Source organism: Selaginella moellendorffii, unplaced genomic scaffold, assembly GCF_000143415.4.
Source record: "Selaginella moellendorffii unplaced genomic scaffold, v1.0 SELMOscaffold_25, whole genome shotgun sequence".
In the NCBI taxonomy this organism is placed as follows: domain Eukaryota; kingdom Viridiplantae; phylum Streptophyta; class Lycopodiopsida; order Selaginellales; family Selaginellaceae; genus Selaginella; species Selaginella moellendorffii.
In genome coordinates, this window is record NW_003314286.1 from 222,342 (window position 1) to 236,817 (window position 14,476).

The 14,476-nt window shown below is 47.0% G+C and overlaps 6 protein-coding genes across 6 annotated transcripts; 1 reads left to right on the plus strand and 5 right to left on the minus strand.

Annotated features, from left to right (window-relative positions):
* Window positions 1-86: 86 nt before the first annotated feature.
* On the minus strand, window positions 87-3,182 carry LOC9636941 (pentatricopeptide repeat-containing protein At4g02750). Its single transcript, XM_024679728.1, has 5 exons — window positions 1,458-3,182; window positions 1,169-1,222; window positions 983-1,039; window positions 464-748; window positions 87-179 (listed from the first exon to the last, which is right to left on the minus strand). The coding sequence occupies exons 1-5, from the start codon at window positions 3,180-3,182 to the stop codon at window positions 87-89; spliced, it is 2,214 nt and encodes a 737-aa protein (XP_024535496.1).
* Window positions 3,183-3,550: 368 nt separating this feature from the next.
* On the minus strand, window positions 3,551-4,441 carry LOC112347944 (potassium transporter 6-like). Its single transcript, XM_024679729.1, has one exon. The coding sequence runs from the start codon at window positions 4,439-4,441 to the stop codon at window positions 3,551-3,553; it is 891 nt and encodes a 296-aa protein (XP_024535497.1).
* An 8-nt stretch (window positions 4,442-4,449) lies between these two features.
* LOC9636942 (probable potassium transporter 17) lies at window positions 4,450-6,303 on the minus strand. Its single transcript, XM_024679730.1, has 4 exons — window positions 5,781-6,303; window positions 5,467-5,718; window positions 5,031-5,317; window positions 4,450-4,881 (listed from the first exon to the last, which is right to left on the minus strand). The coding sequence occupies exons 1-4, from the start codon at window positions 6,301-6,303 to the stop codon at window positions 4,450-4,452; spliced, it is 1,494 nt and encodes a 497-aa protein (XP_024535498.1).
* A 109-nt stretch (window positions 6,304-6,412) lies between these two features.
* LOC9636943 (probable sugar phosphate/phosphate translocator At1g06470) lies at window positions 6,413-8,764 on the minus strand. Its single transcript, XM_024679586.1, has 10 exons — window positions 8,227-8,764; window positions 7,899-8,068; window positions 7,739-7,824; window positions 7,617-7,666; window positions 7,499-7,566; window positions 7,342-7,442; window positions 7,078-7,275; window positions 6,943-7,029; window positions 6,790-6,884; window positions 6,413-6,723 (listed from the first exon to the last, which is right to left on the minus strand). The coding sequence occupies exons 1-10, from the start codon at window positions 8,694-8,696 to the stop codon at window positions 6,597-6,599; spliced, it is 1,452 nt and encodes a 483-aa protein (XP_024535354.1). The 5' UTR covers window positions 8,697-8,764; the 3' UTR covers window positions 6,413-6,596.
* Window positions 8,765-8,794: 30 nt separating this feature from the next.
* On the plus strand, window positions 8,795-9,852 carry LOC9636944 (uncharacterized protein At3g52155, chloroplastic). The gene is made up of 5 exons (XM_002974487.2): window positions 8,795-8,973; window positions 9,040-9,139; window positions 9,246-9,425; window positions 9,493-9,610; window positions 9,669-9,852. Exons 1-5 carry the CDS (start codon window positions 8,796-8,798, stop codon window positions 9,768-9,770), a joined length of 678 nt encoding a protein of 225 aa, XP_002974533.2. The 5' UTR covers window position 8,795; the 3' UTR covers window positions 9,771-9,852.
* A 434-nt stretch (window positions 9,853-10,286) lies between these two features.
* Window positions 10,287-14,453, minus strand: LOC112347906. The gene is made up of 11 exons (XM_024679585.1): window positions 14,362-14,453; window positions 13,419-13,876; window positions 13,293-13,360; window positions 13,176-13,242; window positions 11,658-13,127; window positions 11,146-11,481; window positions 10,871-11,089; window positions 10,696-10,811; window positions 10,542-10,639; window positions 10,422-10,484; window positions 10,287-10,358 (listed from the first exon to the last, which is right to left on the minus strand). Exons 1-10 carry the CDS (start codon window positions 14,429-14,431, stop codon window positions 10,444-10,446), a joined length of 2,943 nt encoding a protein of 980 aa, XP_024535353.1. The 5' UTR covers window positions 14,432-14,453; the 3' UTR covers window positions 10,287-10,358; window positions 10,422-10,443.
* Window positions 14,454-14,476: the final 23 nt, after the last annotated feature.

Here is a 14,476-nt window from a genome sequence, read left to right on the forward strand (position 1 = left end):
CTTACAAACACCGCGTCTAGCTCAAGCAAACCAGAGCGTTGATATTTATCTTTGGATAGAAGTTTTGGATCATCTTTTCTCTCTTGTTATGACGTGGTTTCTTCCATCTCCACCGAAGAGCTTGTTCTCTGGACGAATTCGTTTTCCACCCTCGACTCTGCCAGGCCGCAGCGGAGCTCCTGGGATCAAACAGAGTCGATCGATAAGCTTTTCGTTTTCCTTCTCCTAAGATAAGAACTTCGTCTCTAGATTCGTAGTCTCTTCATCAAGCTCCCAGGATTCAGTGTCACCAAACTGGCACTCTGATCTCAACAAAATCCTTCCTCGCGTTTTGGATTCCACTCCATTCACTGTCACAAACAGACTCCACGCTCCACTTTGCGTTTGCTCTGCCGTATTGGCAATCGAATCGAACCGAGGGATGGACAACTTGGAGCGAAGGGGATACTCAATTGAAACTTACAGAGAACTCGCTGCTGGAGACGCGTAAGTAGTTTTTTTTCTCTTGACTTCCATGAGTTTGTATCGTTGTGAATCCAGGACTCTCCACCATGGCTGGACCTTGCACTTTGCGCCCGAGCAACCGGCTAGTAGCTCGCCGTCTCGTCTTGCATGGACAGTGAGCTACTTTGGCGATGGAGCACGCTTGCTCAGCACAAAACACGCAAGGTCTTTGGTTTTTGTTTGCGGTGTTTGTTTTTATCTCAAGATCACGCAGGAGGAAAGTCCAGGATGAAGACTTTGGAGGCTGGTTCAAGGACGTAAATTCACGGTGGAAGAAAAACTATGGAAAATTCCTTTCCTTGTCTCGAGTAAATATGGCCAAAGACAAACACTCAACTTGATGCAGCATGGGGACTCTCCATTTACAAGTGAGAAGCCGTGGCACATGAAGAAAGTAAATTCCTAGTACCGCCAATCACTTTGACATACGAAAAATCAATAAACAAAAGGATGATCAGAACTTACAAATGATCCATACTGAGCATTTTTTATGTCTGTAAAAATCCCAGTTGGTCTGGATGTCCAACCGTGGGGCCTTAAAGCCGACCCAAGGAAAATCCAGTCAGAAGCATAGGCCACGCGACAGCTGCTTACACAAAACAAAATACAACCAACAATGGTGGCTTGCTTTATCAGCGTAACATTTTATCATCCTGAAGCGTACCTTTGGCTCAAAACTATAACTCCTACCGATGATGCCTAGCAGTGATGACTGTGGCTGCAATCAAACCAGGAAAAGGGGACGATCCAGAAACGAAATGAGTTTGGATTCAATAGATAAGTTAAGAAAAATCACAGTCCAAATTCATTCAAGCCAAATCGTTCAAGCGCTTTGATCTTGGCAGCCAGGGTTTGTCTTCTAGTGTTTGTTTTTCTTTATGAATTTCCCGGACTAGGGAAGTCCAATGTTCAAATTCTGGAATAAATGGCATATTATCAAAGAGCTCTTTTGCCTCCTCTAAGTTCCCAGCTCTTGCCAAGAGGTCTATCATGCAACCAAATTCTTGCCTCGTCCAGGGAGTACCATGGTTTGCGCAAATCGACTGGAAGTAGCGTCGACCGGCCATAACATCGCCCGAGTGGCTACAAGCGTTCAAGACACTTATCATCAGCACCTCATTTGAATCTAAGCCATTCACACACATGCTCCAAAAGGTGTCAAGGGCATCTCCAATAGATTCTCCAGATTTGGCTTGGAAAGCTGAATTCTGCACGATGGGACTGTCCTGTTCCAGAGATCTTTCTGAGTTTTTTGTGGCTTTTGATGAGAATCCGGCCTGCCTGAGAGATGTTAGCAAGACTGTCGTGGAGAAAGAATCGTGGTGCTGATGGTGGAAGAGCTTGAGAGCTTCGTGCTGGTGGTTATTATCAGCGAGTGCTACTGCAAGTGTTGTCAATGAAACAAGATCATGCTCAGGCATTCTACAGTTGAAAAACTCCTTTGCAAATGCTAGATCTCTGTTCTGCACAAGTGCTTCCAGCATTACGTTAAGCGAGACAAGGTTACGGCTAAGCATTGTGTTAAATGTGGTCTCAGCTTCCAAAAACAGCCCGTTCCGGGCGTATACTGCAACGAGAGCTGTTGCCGAGAAGAGGTCATGGTGCGGCAATTTTGCTAAGATAAAGCTTAGAAAACTAGAATCAAAGTCGGTTTTACTAGCAGAAAGCAAGGTAGAAAAAGACATGGGAGTAATTTCAGGAATGTAATAAAGTAAATCATTACAACGATCCATATGCCCGGTTCCGGCGTAAACTGCAAGCATAGCGTTCCACGAGACAGAATCTTTCTCGCACAGTTTTGAGAACAAGTTTTCAGCTTCGTCAACTTTTGAGTTTCTCGCATAAACATAAAGCATTGCATTTGATGATATTACATCGTGATACGGCATACCATCAAAAACGTCTTTCGCTACATCAACTCCGCCTCTTTGGGCATATGCTGCAAGGAACAATGTTGTCGACGGGATATCATGCTCCGGCATGGACTCATATATTCTTCTGGCTATCGCCCTGGATTCATTTTCCTGGAGGTGGAAAGAAAGGAGGAGTGTCCAAGTGATGATATCATGGAGCTCCATCCAGTCAAAAAACGATTTTGGGACAAAAGAATGCCCGAGAGAGGCAAATTTCTTGAGCACAGAGTTACCAGATACAAGATCATACTCTGGAAGTCTCTTTAAGAAATCAATCACACTTTGAAAATCTCCGGATTTCGCAATTGCATCCAGTATTGAGTTCCACGAGAAGAGATTTCTAGCAGGCATCCCGTCAAAGATTAGTGCCGCATTTTTCAGATACCCTGATTGGGCATATGCAGAAACGAATATCGTCCATGAAACCAGACTTTTCTCCAGCATTGAATAAAACATCACGGAAAGAGCTTCTAGATTTTTCTGCCGAGCGTACGTCCCTAGCATCAGATTGAAGGAGACGAGATTCCAGCCGGGCATTCGATAAAAGAAATCAATAGCCTCACTAAATTGCCCGTGCCTGGCAAGTGCCGTAAGCATCGCGTTCCAGGAGACAATGTTCTTGGCAGGCATCGTATCAAAAACGCTCTTGGCATTGGCCAGGCTCCCATCTTTGGCAAGCGCGCTGATCAACTTGTTCTGCCGGGAGACGATATCATCGAAAGTGTTGTGACACAAGAACTCGAAGTTCCTTAGCGCTACTGTCATTGATTAAGGTTGCTAGAGTTATCCAAAACCTTGAATCTTCTTTACATATTGTGCATCTTATCAACAGTTTCACAAGGTCGGACGATCGATCTTTAAGGTATTATAAGAGTAAAGTAGATTATTAAAGGTTGATTCATTGCAAAAGATTAGTGCCACTACAAAGATTGTCTACGTCGCTTGATCAAGGAAATCAACAACTTCACTAAATTATCTGTGCTTCGCGTTCTATAAGATAATGTTCTTGGTGATCGAGGTCTCATCTTTGGCAATAAATTTGTTCTTAGTTGTGACAAGAACTCGAAGTTCCTAAGCTGGTCTCGTCCCAAGCAAAAAAAATCTTGGTAGAGCACTCAAGGATGGCACTTATTTCAAGTTTCATAGACCATGGAGAGCTCGAGAAGGCGCGACGATGGGATGCGAAAGGTGGACACGGCCGAGCGGCAGGAGCTATGGAGGAAGCGATAGATCTTGTTCACGACCATCCTCTTGAACCAGCTGCGGCTGCCCGTGTCGAGAATGCTGTGACCCACGACGTGAACAGCGCCCCTCCGCTTCGCAACATCCAGCTCCACCATCTCCATCTCAGCCGCGCACTCCATCACGCAATGCGCCGCCGCCGCCTCACCGCTGCTCCTCCCCTCCAGCTCCTTGGACTTCTCCTCGTACTCCGATCGAATGAGGTCCACCAAGCTGGCGATCACTTGATCCACGAACTCCTCTTTCACCATGTCGACGTGATCCAGGTAGCCGTAGCGAGCAACGCAGCGATAGAGTCCCTTGACGCCGCTGCCACGCGCGACGAACAGCCTCTCGCTCTCCAGGACCGTCTTGACGGGCACCACCCGGATGGTGAGGAAGATGACCACCTCGTGCAAGGATCCCACCGCTCGCATGTAGTGTCCCATGAGCGGAGGGAGGCCTCCGCCGTGGATGAGGTTGCTGTAGAAGAGGCAGAGGCCGGGAACTCGTGTGACTTCCAAGCTCGAGCACAAGTTCTTGAAGTCGTGCGAGCTGATCCTGTTCTTGGCCTCGAACTCGTATTTCATGCGCCTGCCGTAGTTCCAGCTGAGGCTCACCACCACGAAGAAGGACGAGATGGCGAAGGGAACCCATCCTCCCTTGGCCAGCTTCTCCGCAGTGGATGACAGGTAGATCACCTCGACTGCCCCGAAAACGATCAAGAAGAGGATGATCCACAGCACCGATGTTGTCCACACGACGAGCATGACCACGGCTACGAGTGCGGTCGTGATGAGCATCACCCAGATCACGGCAACTCCTGTGAAGAAAACATATTAGAACTCCGAGGAGAATTGAAAGCTTTGTTACCGTATGCGTTTCCAATGCCATCACTGTCCTGGAAGCCGATCACGACTGCCAAGCAAAGTCCCAGCAGCAGATAGTTCACTTCCGGGGAGTAGATCTGACCCTCTTGGCTGGCTGAAGTATGGACCAGCTTGATCCTCGGAAAGCAGCCGAAGGACACCGACTGCTTGAGAACGGAGAATGTCGCTGTGATAAGCGCCTGGCTAGCAACTATCGCTGCCAGAGTCGCGACTACAAAGACAGGCCAGAACACTGGACTGGGAACTGACTTAAAGAAAGCGTCGATGCGATGTTCTGGGTGTTTGATCAGAAAGGCCGTCTCTCCAGCGTATGTGATGATAAGAGAGGGGTATACGACGGCTATGAAGGCTATCTGTCCAAGGAAAGTGTGTATAAGCATGAATTCGATCTCTCATTCTTGCACCTACTTGAATGGCTTTTATGTTGAAGTGGCCCAAGTCGGCAAACATCGCTTCGGCTCCTAGAGAAGTAGGAAGTTACGCTTGGAAACTAAAGACTCACGTAAGCAAACAACGAACCTGTGATACAGAGGACTATTGAATTGAGCATCTCCCATCCATGTCTCTTGTTTCTGACAAAAAAGCGGATGGCATAGTGCGGAGACAAGGCCTTTAGAACCGTCGGGTAGTAATTCATGATGTTGTAGATGCCTATGACAGTCGTAGAAGCGAACCACGTAGCCATGATCGGCGAGAAGATACAACTCACTCTATGCGTGCCAATGCTTTGCAAGAGAAATAGTGCCGAGATAATCACACAGGAGATGGCGATCACCACCGCTGCATGCACTGTTTAGCGACAAAGAAAACAAGAAGACGCTCACATCTATATACTTTGGCTGATTGCGGGGACTTGAGAGCGAAGTCCACCAATAGATGAAAGGACTGCAAAGAAAAAGGAGAGCATCTCAAAGTTTCTGGAAAGAAAACTTGTGTACCTGAGATTGCTGGAGTCAAAACACCATCTCCTATGACCATGCAAGTTCCAAAAGTCACGCAAACGAGCAAAATCTTCTGGGCAATCTCGCTCTTCTCCAGGAACATCTTTGCTCTCGTGTGCACCCTGACACGCTCGGCATCTCCGAAATACGAGAACTCGGTGTCCGACTCCAGCCTTCCATAGTGTTTTCCAGCATGCCGTCCAACGTTTGCGTGGCGGCACAGCAAAGAATAGAGCGCAAAAGTTCCACCTAGAACAAAGCCAGTGTGAAGTTCTTACTCTCTAACATCTCGGAAGAAGTGGAGAGCGTACCTTCGCCATGATCATTGGCATGGAGCACGATGAGCACGTACTTGACAACACCGATGAGCGTGAGCGTCCAAAAGATGACGCTCAAAACCCCCAGGTACTCTCGCTCGTTTCGCGAATCTATCTGCGCTGTGGGATACACGTAGAGCGGAGACGTCCCCAAGTCGCCATAGACCACACCGAGGGTCTGATAAGCCAGCCATAGTGTCTCCCGGCAGCCAAAAATCTGAGCAAGAAAGAGAAGAAACCACGCGAGAAATCGCCTAACAGAAGAAAGAATCACTCTCCTTACCTCTTGATCCTTGTAGAAGGAGTTAATCCGAGAGCTGAAAGACCTAGAAGTCCTGGAGAGAGACCTCCTGATATCCGCCTTGGACGATAGACGCAGCGGCAGCGGGGGCGGCGACGGCTGGCCTGGATCGTCAAGAACTTGCACGCATTCCTCGAAATCCACGGCGCGAGCAGCAGCTCGCGCGCCTTGATCTCGATCGGGCGACGATTGGCAAGGATGGGCATTTCCCTCCATTTCGCGATCGAGATAAAGAATTAGGGTTCTTGGTGGCCCCTTTATTTATTAAAGGAAGGCCCGACAAACGTTTTAGTAAGCGTTGACTCACGAGTTTAAAGTGCTTGTCTGATACCAATGCAAACTCGCTTTTCCATTTGACAAGTATCATACATAGCTTACATTTTTCGTCAACTCCTAGTTGACTAAAACTTCTAAGAATCGTCCATCACGAGGTTACAGAGTTGGCTCGAGTATAGGCTCGAATGGAGGAGCGATCAATCTCTTGATAAATAGTAGATTTTTTAGAGCGCTTACACTCTGTCCAGTATTTCCTCGTCGCTGGATTTTTGCGTTCCGTTTAGAATCGTGTATTTCACTGTGCCAATCTCGATTCCGGACTGGTCTTGCCTGTCTTTCTTCTGAATGTGAGCTTCGTACCTGGAAAAAAAAAACGAAAAACGAAAAAATCGAAGATGGAACCGAGCGAGCACGAGAAAGACTTACTTGAACCAGTTGTAGAGGGCTACTCCCACAACAATAACGAAGAAGCCGATCCCTTTGAGCAATGTAAACTCGTCTTGGAAGCAGATGATCGCGGCCTTGAAAGACAAGATGTGAGCAGTGAATTAGTTTCTAGACGAAATGACGCCGGCTTACCACGACGGTGACGACCTCTTTCACCACGCCTGCGACAGTCATTGTGACAGCACTTGTTTTGATGATTAGGAGATACTCTGCAATCACCTGAATCCAGAGGAGAGTTAGGTTTTAAAAAGGACACAAGAGAGGTACCATAAAGAACGCAAGAGTTCCACCAAGTAGCATCACAATTGTGCTTTCCATGACCCGAGAACGCGAATCAAACCATGAAGTTTCAGCAAGCTCGTGCCAGGGTTCTAGAATGAGTGAGAAGATAGCAGTGATCAGTGCCATTATAGGCGTGAATTGGCTCATTGCCGCTAAAGGATTGCTCAAACCGTATTCTTCTTTCTGCAGTTAAAGAAAAAAAACGAGTTTCAGCAAGTAAAGAACAACAACAAAAGTTGTGCTTCAGACCTGTAGAAGAAGCTGGGTGACGACCCACCGAAATCCAGAACTTAATGCAGCTAACATGACTAATACAAATCCCGCAAAAATAAAGTGTGTTTCTTGCGCAACTGAAAAAAAAAGGGGGTCAAAACAGAAAAACCAAAACGTGGAGCACAAAACTCACCAGTTAATAGTACACCGCAAGAAATAATAAATATGATCCCAAAAAGTTTGAAGCTGGGAGTCTCTAATCTGCCACAAGAAAACATGAGCACAACAACCATGCAACCGGCAACGCTTACTTAAATATGAAAGCAAACAACAGAAGAAACACCGGCGTCGCGGATTTGCACTGGAAAAAGAATGTTAGCATGTTTGTGAAAACAAGAAAAAATAATAATAATAAAAAAAAAATTCCACTCACCATTGTCGCGAACGTAACCGGGATGAAGACTAGGGACGCATTCGTGAGATCCACGTCTAGCGCAGTAGCCACGCCGGTAGGAACCACTGTGAACCAAAAAAAGAAACGAAAAAAAAGAGTAAACTTTAATGGTTTTGGAATACGAGCGAGCTCACATTACCCCTCACGAAGTAGTCCTTCCATGACATGGAGACGGTCGTCGCCATCGAAGGAAAGCAACATCGTAGCAAAAGCGACGATACGATGGCTTGCATAGAGAAGTGTATCGTGTTCATGAGCAGCGGAGCTGGGAACTTGCCATATTTTTTTCCCAGCAGCAACTTATTGTACCTGGAATGAAGATCGCAAACAATGAGAAGAAAGTGGTAGCAAGATCTTCCAAAGAACAAGAAAGAAAAAACTATGCAAAGAACACGAAAAAAAAAAAACCCAAGGAGAGCAAGAAATGGTGGAAACTTAACAGTGTGAGGCAAGTGCTAAACGTATACCACAGTAGCACGTAAAACAGCGTCTGGAGAACAGTTCTTATCAGTGACGCGGCGTCACTGCCATCCCCGGAAGATCGAATTTCGTCCAGGAGCTTCTCAAAGTCGGTCTTCTTGGCAGTGGATTCGCAATCGCTGGCACCATCACTCCCCTCAAATCCATCCACTTTGAGCGCCACAAGATCCGGAGCTCCCGCTTCGTAGTGGCTCGATCTCCTCTGGAAGAGCTCGTGCTGGCTGAAATCGTCTACGCTAGCAAAGGTGAATGCCGCATCCACAGTGGAATCGCAGGAGCTGGATCTATTGGACGACGATTCATCCCTGTGGTCCTCCCCCCTGGCGCCTGCTCCACAGGCGCTCGCGATCCCATTGGAAAAAGAGAGTACCCTGTCCATTCGACAGCCGGCGCCTAGCGGCAGCTCCTCGAAGCCCTGCAGCTTGAGCGATTCGCCCAAAGGATTGTCGATCCCCATCTTCCCCCCGGCCCTTTTCTTGGGCGACCTAACCCTCTGTTTTAAGTGCCAATCTAACCTTTTGAAATGATTGAGATTTAGGGTTCTTGGGAAGAGAGAATGTGGGCGGGATCGAATTGCGATGTCGCGCTGTGCCAGGGCGCAAATTTCTTGAGCTCCAAGACACCCCGCAGCAGCGGCAGCGGTAGCGGCGGCTCTGGTGCGGTCTCCAAGAGCGTGCGCCGGCTGATTCTCTTGCGGCACGCTCACAGCTCTTGGGCCAATCGATCGCTCAAAGGTAGGGTAATCGCTCGCCCTCGTCTCGTCTCTGGCTGAAAATCGAGATGGAATTGGCTCGTTCAAGATCACGAGAGGCCTCTCAGCGGTCGTGGGCGGCAGCAAGCAGCCAGCATCGCGGCCAAGCTCCGGGAACTAGGCTGGCTTCCCGAGCTCGTTCTGTGCAGGTATTTCTCTCTTCTTTTCCTTCTAGGCATTGATTGATCGAAGAGATGATAGAGCGATTATATTGATCAACACATCTAAGGAAAAATTTCTTTTTTCTTATCGCAGTGACTCAACGAGGACTCGAGAGACTCTGGAGATTATCAAGAGACACACTGTTGAGTTGCTCCAGGTCGAGACCCATTTTCTAACGACTTACTATTCAGTTGCAGCCATGGACGGCCACACTGCGCAGCATATAAGAGAAACCATTTGCAAATTCGCCAAGGATGACATAGCCACAGTCCTGTAAGTTCGTCAAACGCTCGTCTTCCAAAGTTTAGTCATCTTGTTTTTCTTTTGGAGAAACTTTCAGGTGTATGGGACATAACAGGGGATGGGAAGAAGCGGCCAGTATCCTCTGTGGCCGACCGCTGGAGCTCAAGACCTCCAATGCGGCACTCCTCGAAGCACACGGTTGTTCGTGGCAAGAGGTTTGTTTTGTCTAAAGTTTTCATTCCTTTCGCTCATTCGAGCAAAGCTCTTGTCCAGACTTTTGCTAGCGCCGGCGCTGGCGGATGGAAGCTCAGAGAGATTTTGCAGCCAGCAGCGGTCGCGGAGTCAAGTAAGCTTGACATAGATTTATTGACGTGAGAGAAAGATCACGGAGAGCGAGAGAGAGATAGACGATTGTAAATTCGTCCCCGACAGGAAAAAATCGAAGACTACCTACTCATTTGAGCTGTTACCATGAAAATCTAAGCGAAGAACTTACAGGTTTTTCTTGACAAAAGAAGAAAGATGAAAACCAAAGAAGCTCCAGAGTTCTTCCACTGAAAAGAAACGAGCACAAGAGATTTTAGCTTGAAGGAAAGCAAGGATTTGCGAACCTTGTTTGATCTGGAGCTGGAGAGCAGCAAAAACGTGGTCACTTCTTCTTTGCTCCCCCACCTTTGCCGGGAGTGGCGCCTTTGCCTTGATTCGATGCCCCGGAGCTCTTGCGCAGGTTTTTGATCTTGCGAGTGCACGCAAACTCGCCAAACTTGTGACCCACCATGTCCTCGGTGATCTTCACTCCCAGAAACGTCTTACCATTGTGGATCTGGACCATGAAGCCCACGAAGTCCGTCAGGATTGTGGACCTCCGCGAGTAAATCTTTGCTCCGTCCACGATGGCCTTGACTGCCTCGTCCACGAACGGACCCTTCCATTTGGACCTCGGTGACATTCTCTCCTCGAACCCTACACAGTGAAGGAGAGAAATTAAACAAAAAAAAAAATCCAAACTTTAGCTCATCAACATACCTTTTAGTCGAGGATTGTTTTTTCACCGGGGAACTTCGAATCTCTTCTTGCTTCTCCGCTTGTCTGGAACGAGAGTTTCTCATCGAATGCCAGGATTTCTTTCATATACAGAAGACTGACCTCGGAGAAGCTGGTTGTTGGCTGCCTCGTCTTTCGAGGGTCTCTTCTTGCTGCAAGCTTTCATGAATAGCTTCACGGTTTTCTCGTTCTTGAAGCCCCTGCGATGGAGATGAATGCGAGTCACTCAAACGAAGCGAAACGATGAAGCTATTACCAGTCTTTCGCTATCTCAGACATGTAGTCCTTTTTCTTCTGCTGCTCCGTCTCAGTAGCATTGCAAGCTGGAGGGTGATCTTGGTGGTTTTCGTGTTGCTGTGGAGGAATAGCAACCTGAAAGAAAAAACGAAAACATAAAGAAATCCATGAGGAACTTTAAATGATTGTTCCACCTGGTCCTCTACGCTGTCCGAGAATGTTGGCGTTGTTTGATGTACTGGAGTAAGTTCTTCCGCGTCGATTGGTGTTGTTCCTGAGCTTTCAAAGTCTAGATCTATCACCATAGCTGCAGGGGCTGCTGCACAAACGGGAGTCTTCGCATTCGCCTCCCAGACCTGTGACTTTTTCTCCTGTTCCTCTTTAGCGGGATACGATACTAAGTTTGCCTCATCCTGAACAGAGGAACAACAAGAATTAAGACTTGATCAGATCCAATGAAAAACATCACCTGATCATAAGTGCGAGTGTCCTCCATGGCAAAGAGAATGCAGTCGATGCATTCGTAATCGATGTCGTCGTCGTCAACGTACTTGATCTTTGCAAGAGCTTTGTTGAACCGGATCCTGACGTCGTAGCCCCTCCACAGCGCCTGTACCTTTGTCGCGGACTCACGCTGTACACTCTTCAAGGTTCTAAGTCCCGGCAAAAGTTGAAGACGTCGAACTCTCGAGCCTCTCCACAGTGCTTGTAGCCGGCATACTGATTCATGTTTTTTGTTCTCCCGGAGCTGACGATACTGCTTTCTGCAGATATGGCCTCTCACAAGCGCTTGGATCTTTCCAGCCTTCACCCAAGGAAAAAACACACTTCGTCAGCTGACAGTAAAAAGCAAAGAGAGAATAAGCAATCACAAAAGCAAAACAAAGAAACAACTGAGCTCAGACGTGTCTACAACCGCTGGCGACTTGATCGAATTCAAATCGCGAGGAACGAACTCCTTTATCGGATAGAAGTCAATACCTGTAGTTTGAAGTTGTCTATCCAGATATTACGGCCAGTGACAAGAGAACAGCTCTCCGCTTCTTCCTCCCATTCGTCTTCAGAGTACAAGTCTGTTTCTTCAGGGTCAAGGAGCTGTTCTTCCCAAGATTCCACTTCATCTTCCTCCCATCCTTGTTCGGAGTAAGTCTCAACCTCTTCTGCGTGGTTTACGTGAGTGCCAAGACTTAAAGTTTCTCCTTCTCGATGCTCGACAATAGATGAAGTTATCGCAGTCCGTCCAGTGTCTGCCTCTTGATGCTCGGCTGCGCTATTGCTAGAGCTGTCCAGTGAAATTTCTTGATTTTTGGCTGCATGCGTTAAAGATGATGTTCCAGCTCCATCTTGTGATTGTGAGTCTTCAAGCAACTTGTCTCGAGTTTCTGCTTCTTGATACTCGGCTGCCTGCGTACAAGATGATCTTTCAGCGGCCTCATGCAACCTTTGAGTTCCATTTCCTTGACCACCGCACGGTGTGTCACCTTCATCTTGAGAACTACCATCAATCTCGGAGCCAACTATATCCTTGTGACTCGGGACAAGTAGAAGCTTCTCTTCAGAACTAGCTTCCTCGTCGACCTGTTCTAAGCAGCAACTCTTTTTCGTCTCAAACGTCTCCCAGCTTTTTTTCACTTGATCGAGTTGGACTTCCTCATTTAGCTTGAGCGAGCCTTCGATCATTTTCGAGTTGCCACCCAGGTTTTCAAGCACACGGCCCCGAAGATCTAGCTTGAAAGCTGCCACTACTTTGCCGTTTATAATGATCGACGTTGCTCCCTGGTTTTCCAGCACGCTTTGTCGAGCATGATGAACCAAGGCTAGCTGCGCTCCAACCTGTTTTGCTTCCTTCCCCAAGCCTTTCCATTTGTGAGCAAGTGGGACGCTGCTTCCAGCCATACTGACGGAAAGCTTAAGAACCTTTCCTATAAGCCGAGAAACTCTCTTCTGCACGATAGCAGCTCTCTGTTCCTTGGTTGCAAGATTCTCGCAGCTCGGGCCAAGCTTTTGTGATAGAAGTTTGCCAACGTCGTAACCGCTGTTTACTTCACATACTAAAACCCGATGCATGTTTTCCACTACTTTCTGTAAGCCGGCAGGAAACTGAGAGACCACCGAGCCAATCCCGAACCTTTCTATGTTTCTTATGCAATCCTGGAAGATGCTGCATAAGTCGTCTCGAGAAGCCCGTGAAAAATAGTCGTCTATGCTTTCAGGCAAGCAAGCAAGCGCAAGATCCTCAGAGATTGTCGGTTCAACTTTTAGTGTTTTCACCTCCTCCCTGGTAAGTTCCATCTTTCTGGATTCCTTAAGCATTTTTTCTTCCCCAAGAGCTGTAGCCTTGCTTTCATCTACCTTTAATGTCTCTTCAGTCTCACAACTGATCATCGCTTCTTGAACGGCTTTCGGAAAACCTTGATAGCCATGTAAAAACTTTCGCCAGACTCTTCCATTCTGCAGGGTGGAGACTAGCGTCAAGAGTTTGTAAACTGAAAAACATACCGGATGGGTAGTATGAACAAGATCGAGTAGATTCTTGTGTTCGGCTTCAGAAAGTTCCTCAATCAACCTGGGACGGTCAATGCATGAGAACCTCGATTGTTAAAAACAGCATCTCACTTCAACGCCATTTCTCCTTCTTTTCCAATCTCTTCCAGCTTTTTTCGCTGCTCAATCTCCATTTCTTTCTGAGAGACAAACAAAAACGTAGTAAGGTCTGTAAGAACGGAGGGAGATTCTTTCTACCTGGAATGTTATTTTGTGTTCTTCGATGAAAGCCAGCTCCCTGGTCACATCTTCATTCTTTTGCTGCCTGCAAGCTTCCTTTTCAATGCGCCTTTCGAGGTCGTTGATCTTGAATTCTTGCACCAAACTTCTACGTTGCTGTGCTAGAGAAAATACGGGATCGTCGAGAAGCATTTCATCCGTAAAATCCTTCCCCTCATTCTCGGAAAACTTTACAGAAGAATACTTCGTCCGTCTTTCGCATGTGTCAAGCAAAGCTTTCGCTCTTTCCAAGACACGGCTGCCGTCATCCCCCTTGGAGCACGCATAGTTTCCTATGTCGAATAAATTCACATTCGACTCTTCGTGAAGTGACTCTTCAAGGTCCTTGAACTTTTTATCTCTGGCTTCCAGCCCTTTAAGAACCTGCTCAAACGGATCCTTGTTGGGTTGAGCATCAGAAAACTCAAGCCTCGTACCTGCATAGAAACACTGTTAAGAAAATCAGTGCAAAAAGCTTCGATACTCGCATAGAAACTCATCTAAAGTTTTCCACACATCTAAAAAAATTTACCAAAGAACGCTCGTCATTCAAGAAGAGAAAAGGAAACAAAGAGCGTTCTACAATGTTCCATTCACGGACACATAAAACGAAACTTTCATCTCAAAATGGCCAGGAAAGCGCTCGTAGCTCGAGAAAAACTCACTAAACTGCGCGTGATCTTGAATGAAACAAGGAGAGCAATCGAAAAAACACCCGCATTCTACACTAGATTCTTATTTGCTTTGTTGAGCATTCCCTTCACGGACACACAAAACGAAAATTTCATCCCAGAATGACCAGGAAAGCTTTCTTAGCTCCAGAAAACTCACTAAACTTTCACATACGACACAGCTCAAGGAGAGGATCGAAACAAAGCGATCAACCAGGAGAAAGAACCCGCATTCTACACTAGAATCTTACTTGCTTCGTTGATCATTTCAAGCATAGCTAAATCCCTGTCCCATTCGTCGTCATCGTCTTCCTCCTCCATAGCTCCTGCCCTAAAAGCTTTGAAAAAGTGTCTACGTGGCGGTTA

Coding starts and splice junctions, on each gene's coding strand:
- LOC9636944 (XM_002974487.2), top strand. CDS start 8,796: ATGTGGGCGGGATCGAATTGCGATGTCGCGCTGTGCCAGGGCGCAAAT. Junction 9,140..9,245: donor CCCGAGCTCGTTCTGTGCAG/GTATTTCTCTCT, acceptor TTCTTATCGCAG/TGACTCAACGAGGACTCGAG. Junction 9,611..9,668: donor ACGGTTGTTCGTGGCAAGAG/GTTTGTTTTGTC, acceptor GCTCTTGTCCAG/ACTTTTGCTAGCGCCGGCGC.
- LOC9636941 (XM_024679728.1), bottom strand. CDS start 3,182: ATGACAGTAGCGCTAAGGAACTTCGAGTTCTTGTGTCACAACACTTTC. Junction 1,040..1,168: donor GTTATAGTTTTGAGCCAAAG/GTACGCTTCAGG, acceptor GTCGGCTTTAAG/GCCCCACGGTTGGACATCCA. Junction 749..982: donor ACAGACATAAAAAATGCTCA/GTATGGATCATT, acceptor TCCTTGAACCAG/CCTCCAAAGTCTTCATCCTG.
- LOC112347944 (XM_024679729.1), bottom strand. CDS start 4,441: ATGCTCATCACGACCGCACTCGTAGCCGTGGTCATGCTCGTCGTGTGG.
- LOC9636943 (XM_024679586.1), bottom strand. CDS start 8,696: ATGGGGATCGACAATCCTTTGGGCGAATCGCTCAAGCTGCAGGGCTTC. Junction 7,825..7,898: donor GAAGGACTACTTCGTGAGGG/GTAATGTGAGCT, acceptor TTTGGTTCACAG/TGGTTCCTACCGGCGTGGCT. Junction 7,443..7,498: donor TTGCGGTGTACTATTAACTG/GTGAGTTTTGTG, acceptor TTTTTTTTTCAG/TTGCGCAAGAAACACACTTT.
- LOC112347906 (XM_024679585.1), bottom strand. CDS start 14,431: ATGGAGGAGGAAGACGATGACGACGAATGGGACAGGGATTTAGCTATG. Junction 13,361..13,418: donor AACACAAAATAACATTCCAG/GTAGAAAGAATC, acceptor TTTGTCTCTCAG/AAAGAAATGGAGATTGAGCA. Junction 11,090..11,145: donor ACACTCGCACTTATGATCAG/GTGATGTTTTTC, acceptor TCCTCTGTTCAG/GATGAGGCAAACTTAGTATC.
- LOC9636942 (XM_024679730.1), bottom strand. CDS start 6,303: ATGGAGGGAAATGCCCATCCTTGCCAATCGTCGCCCGATCGAGATCAA. Junction 5,318..5,466: donor TTTGACTCCAGCAATCTCAG/GTACACAAGTTT, acceptor GTCGCTAAACAG/TGCATGCAGCGGTGGTGATC. Junction 4,882..5,030: donor CAGGTTCGTTGTTTGCTTAC/GTGAGTCTTTAG, acceptor TTCCTTGGACAG/ATAGCCTTCATAGCCGTCGT.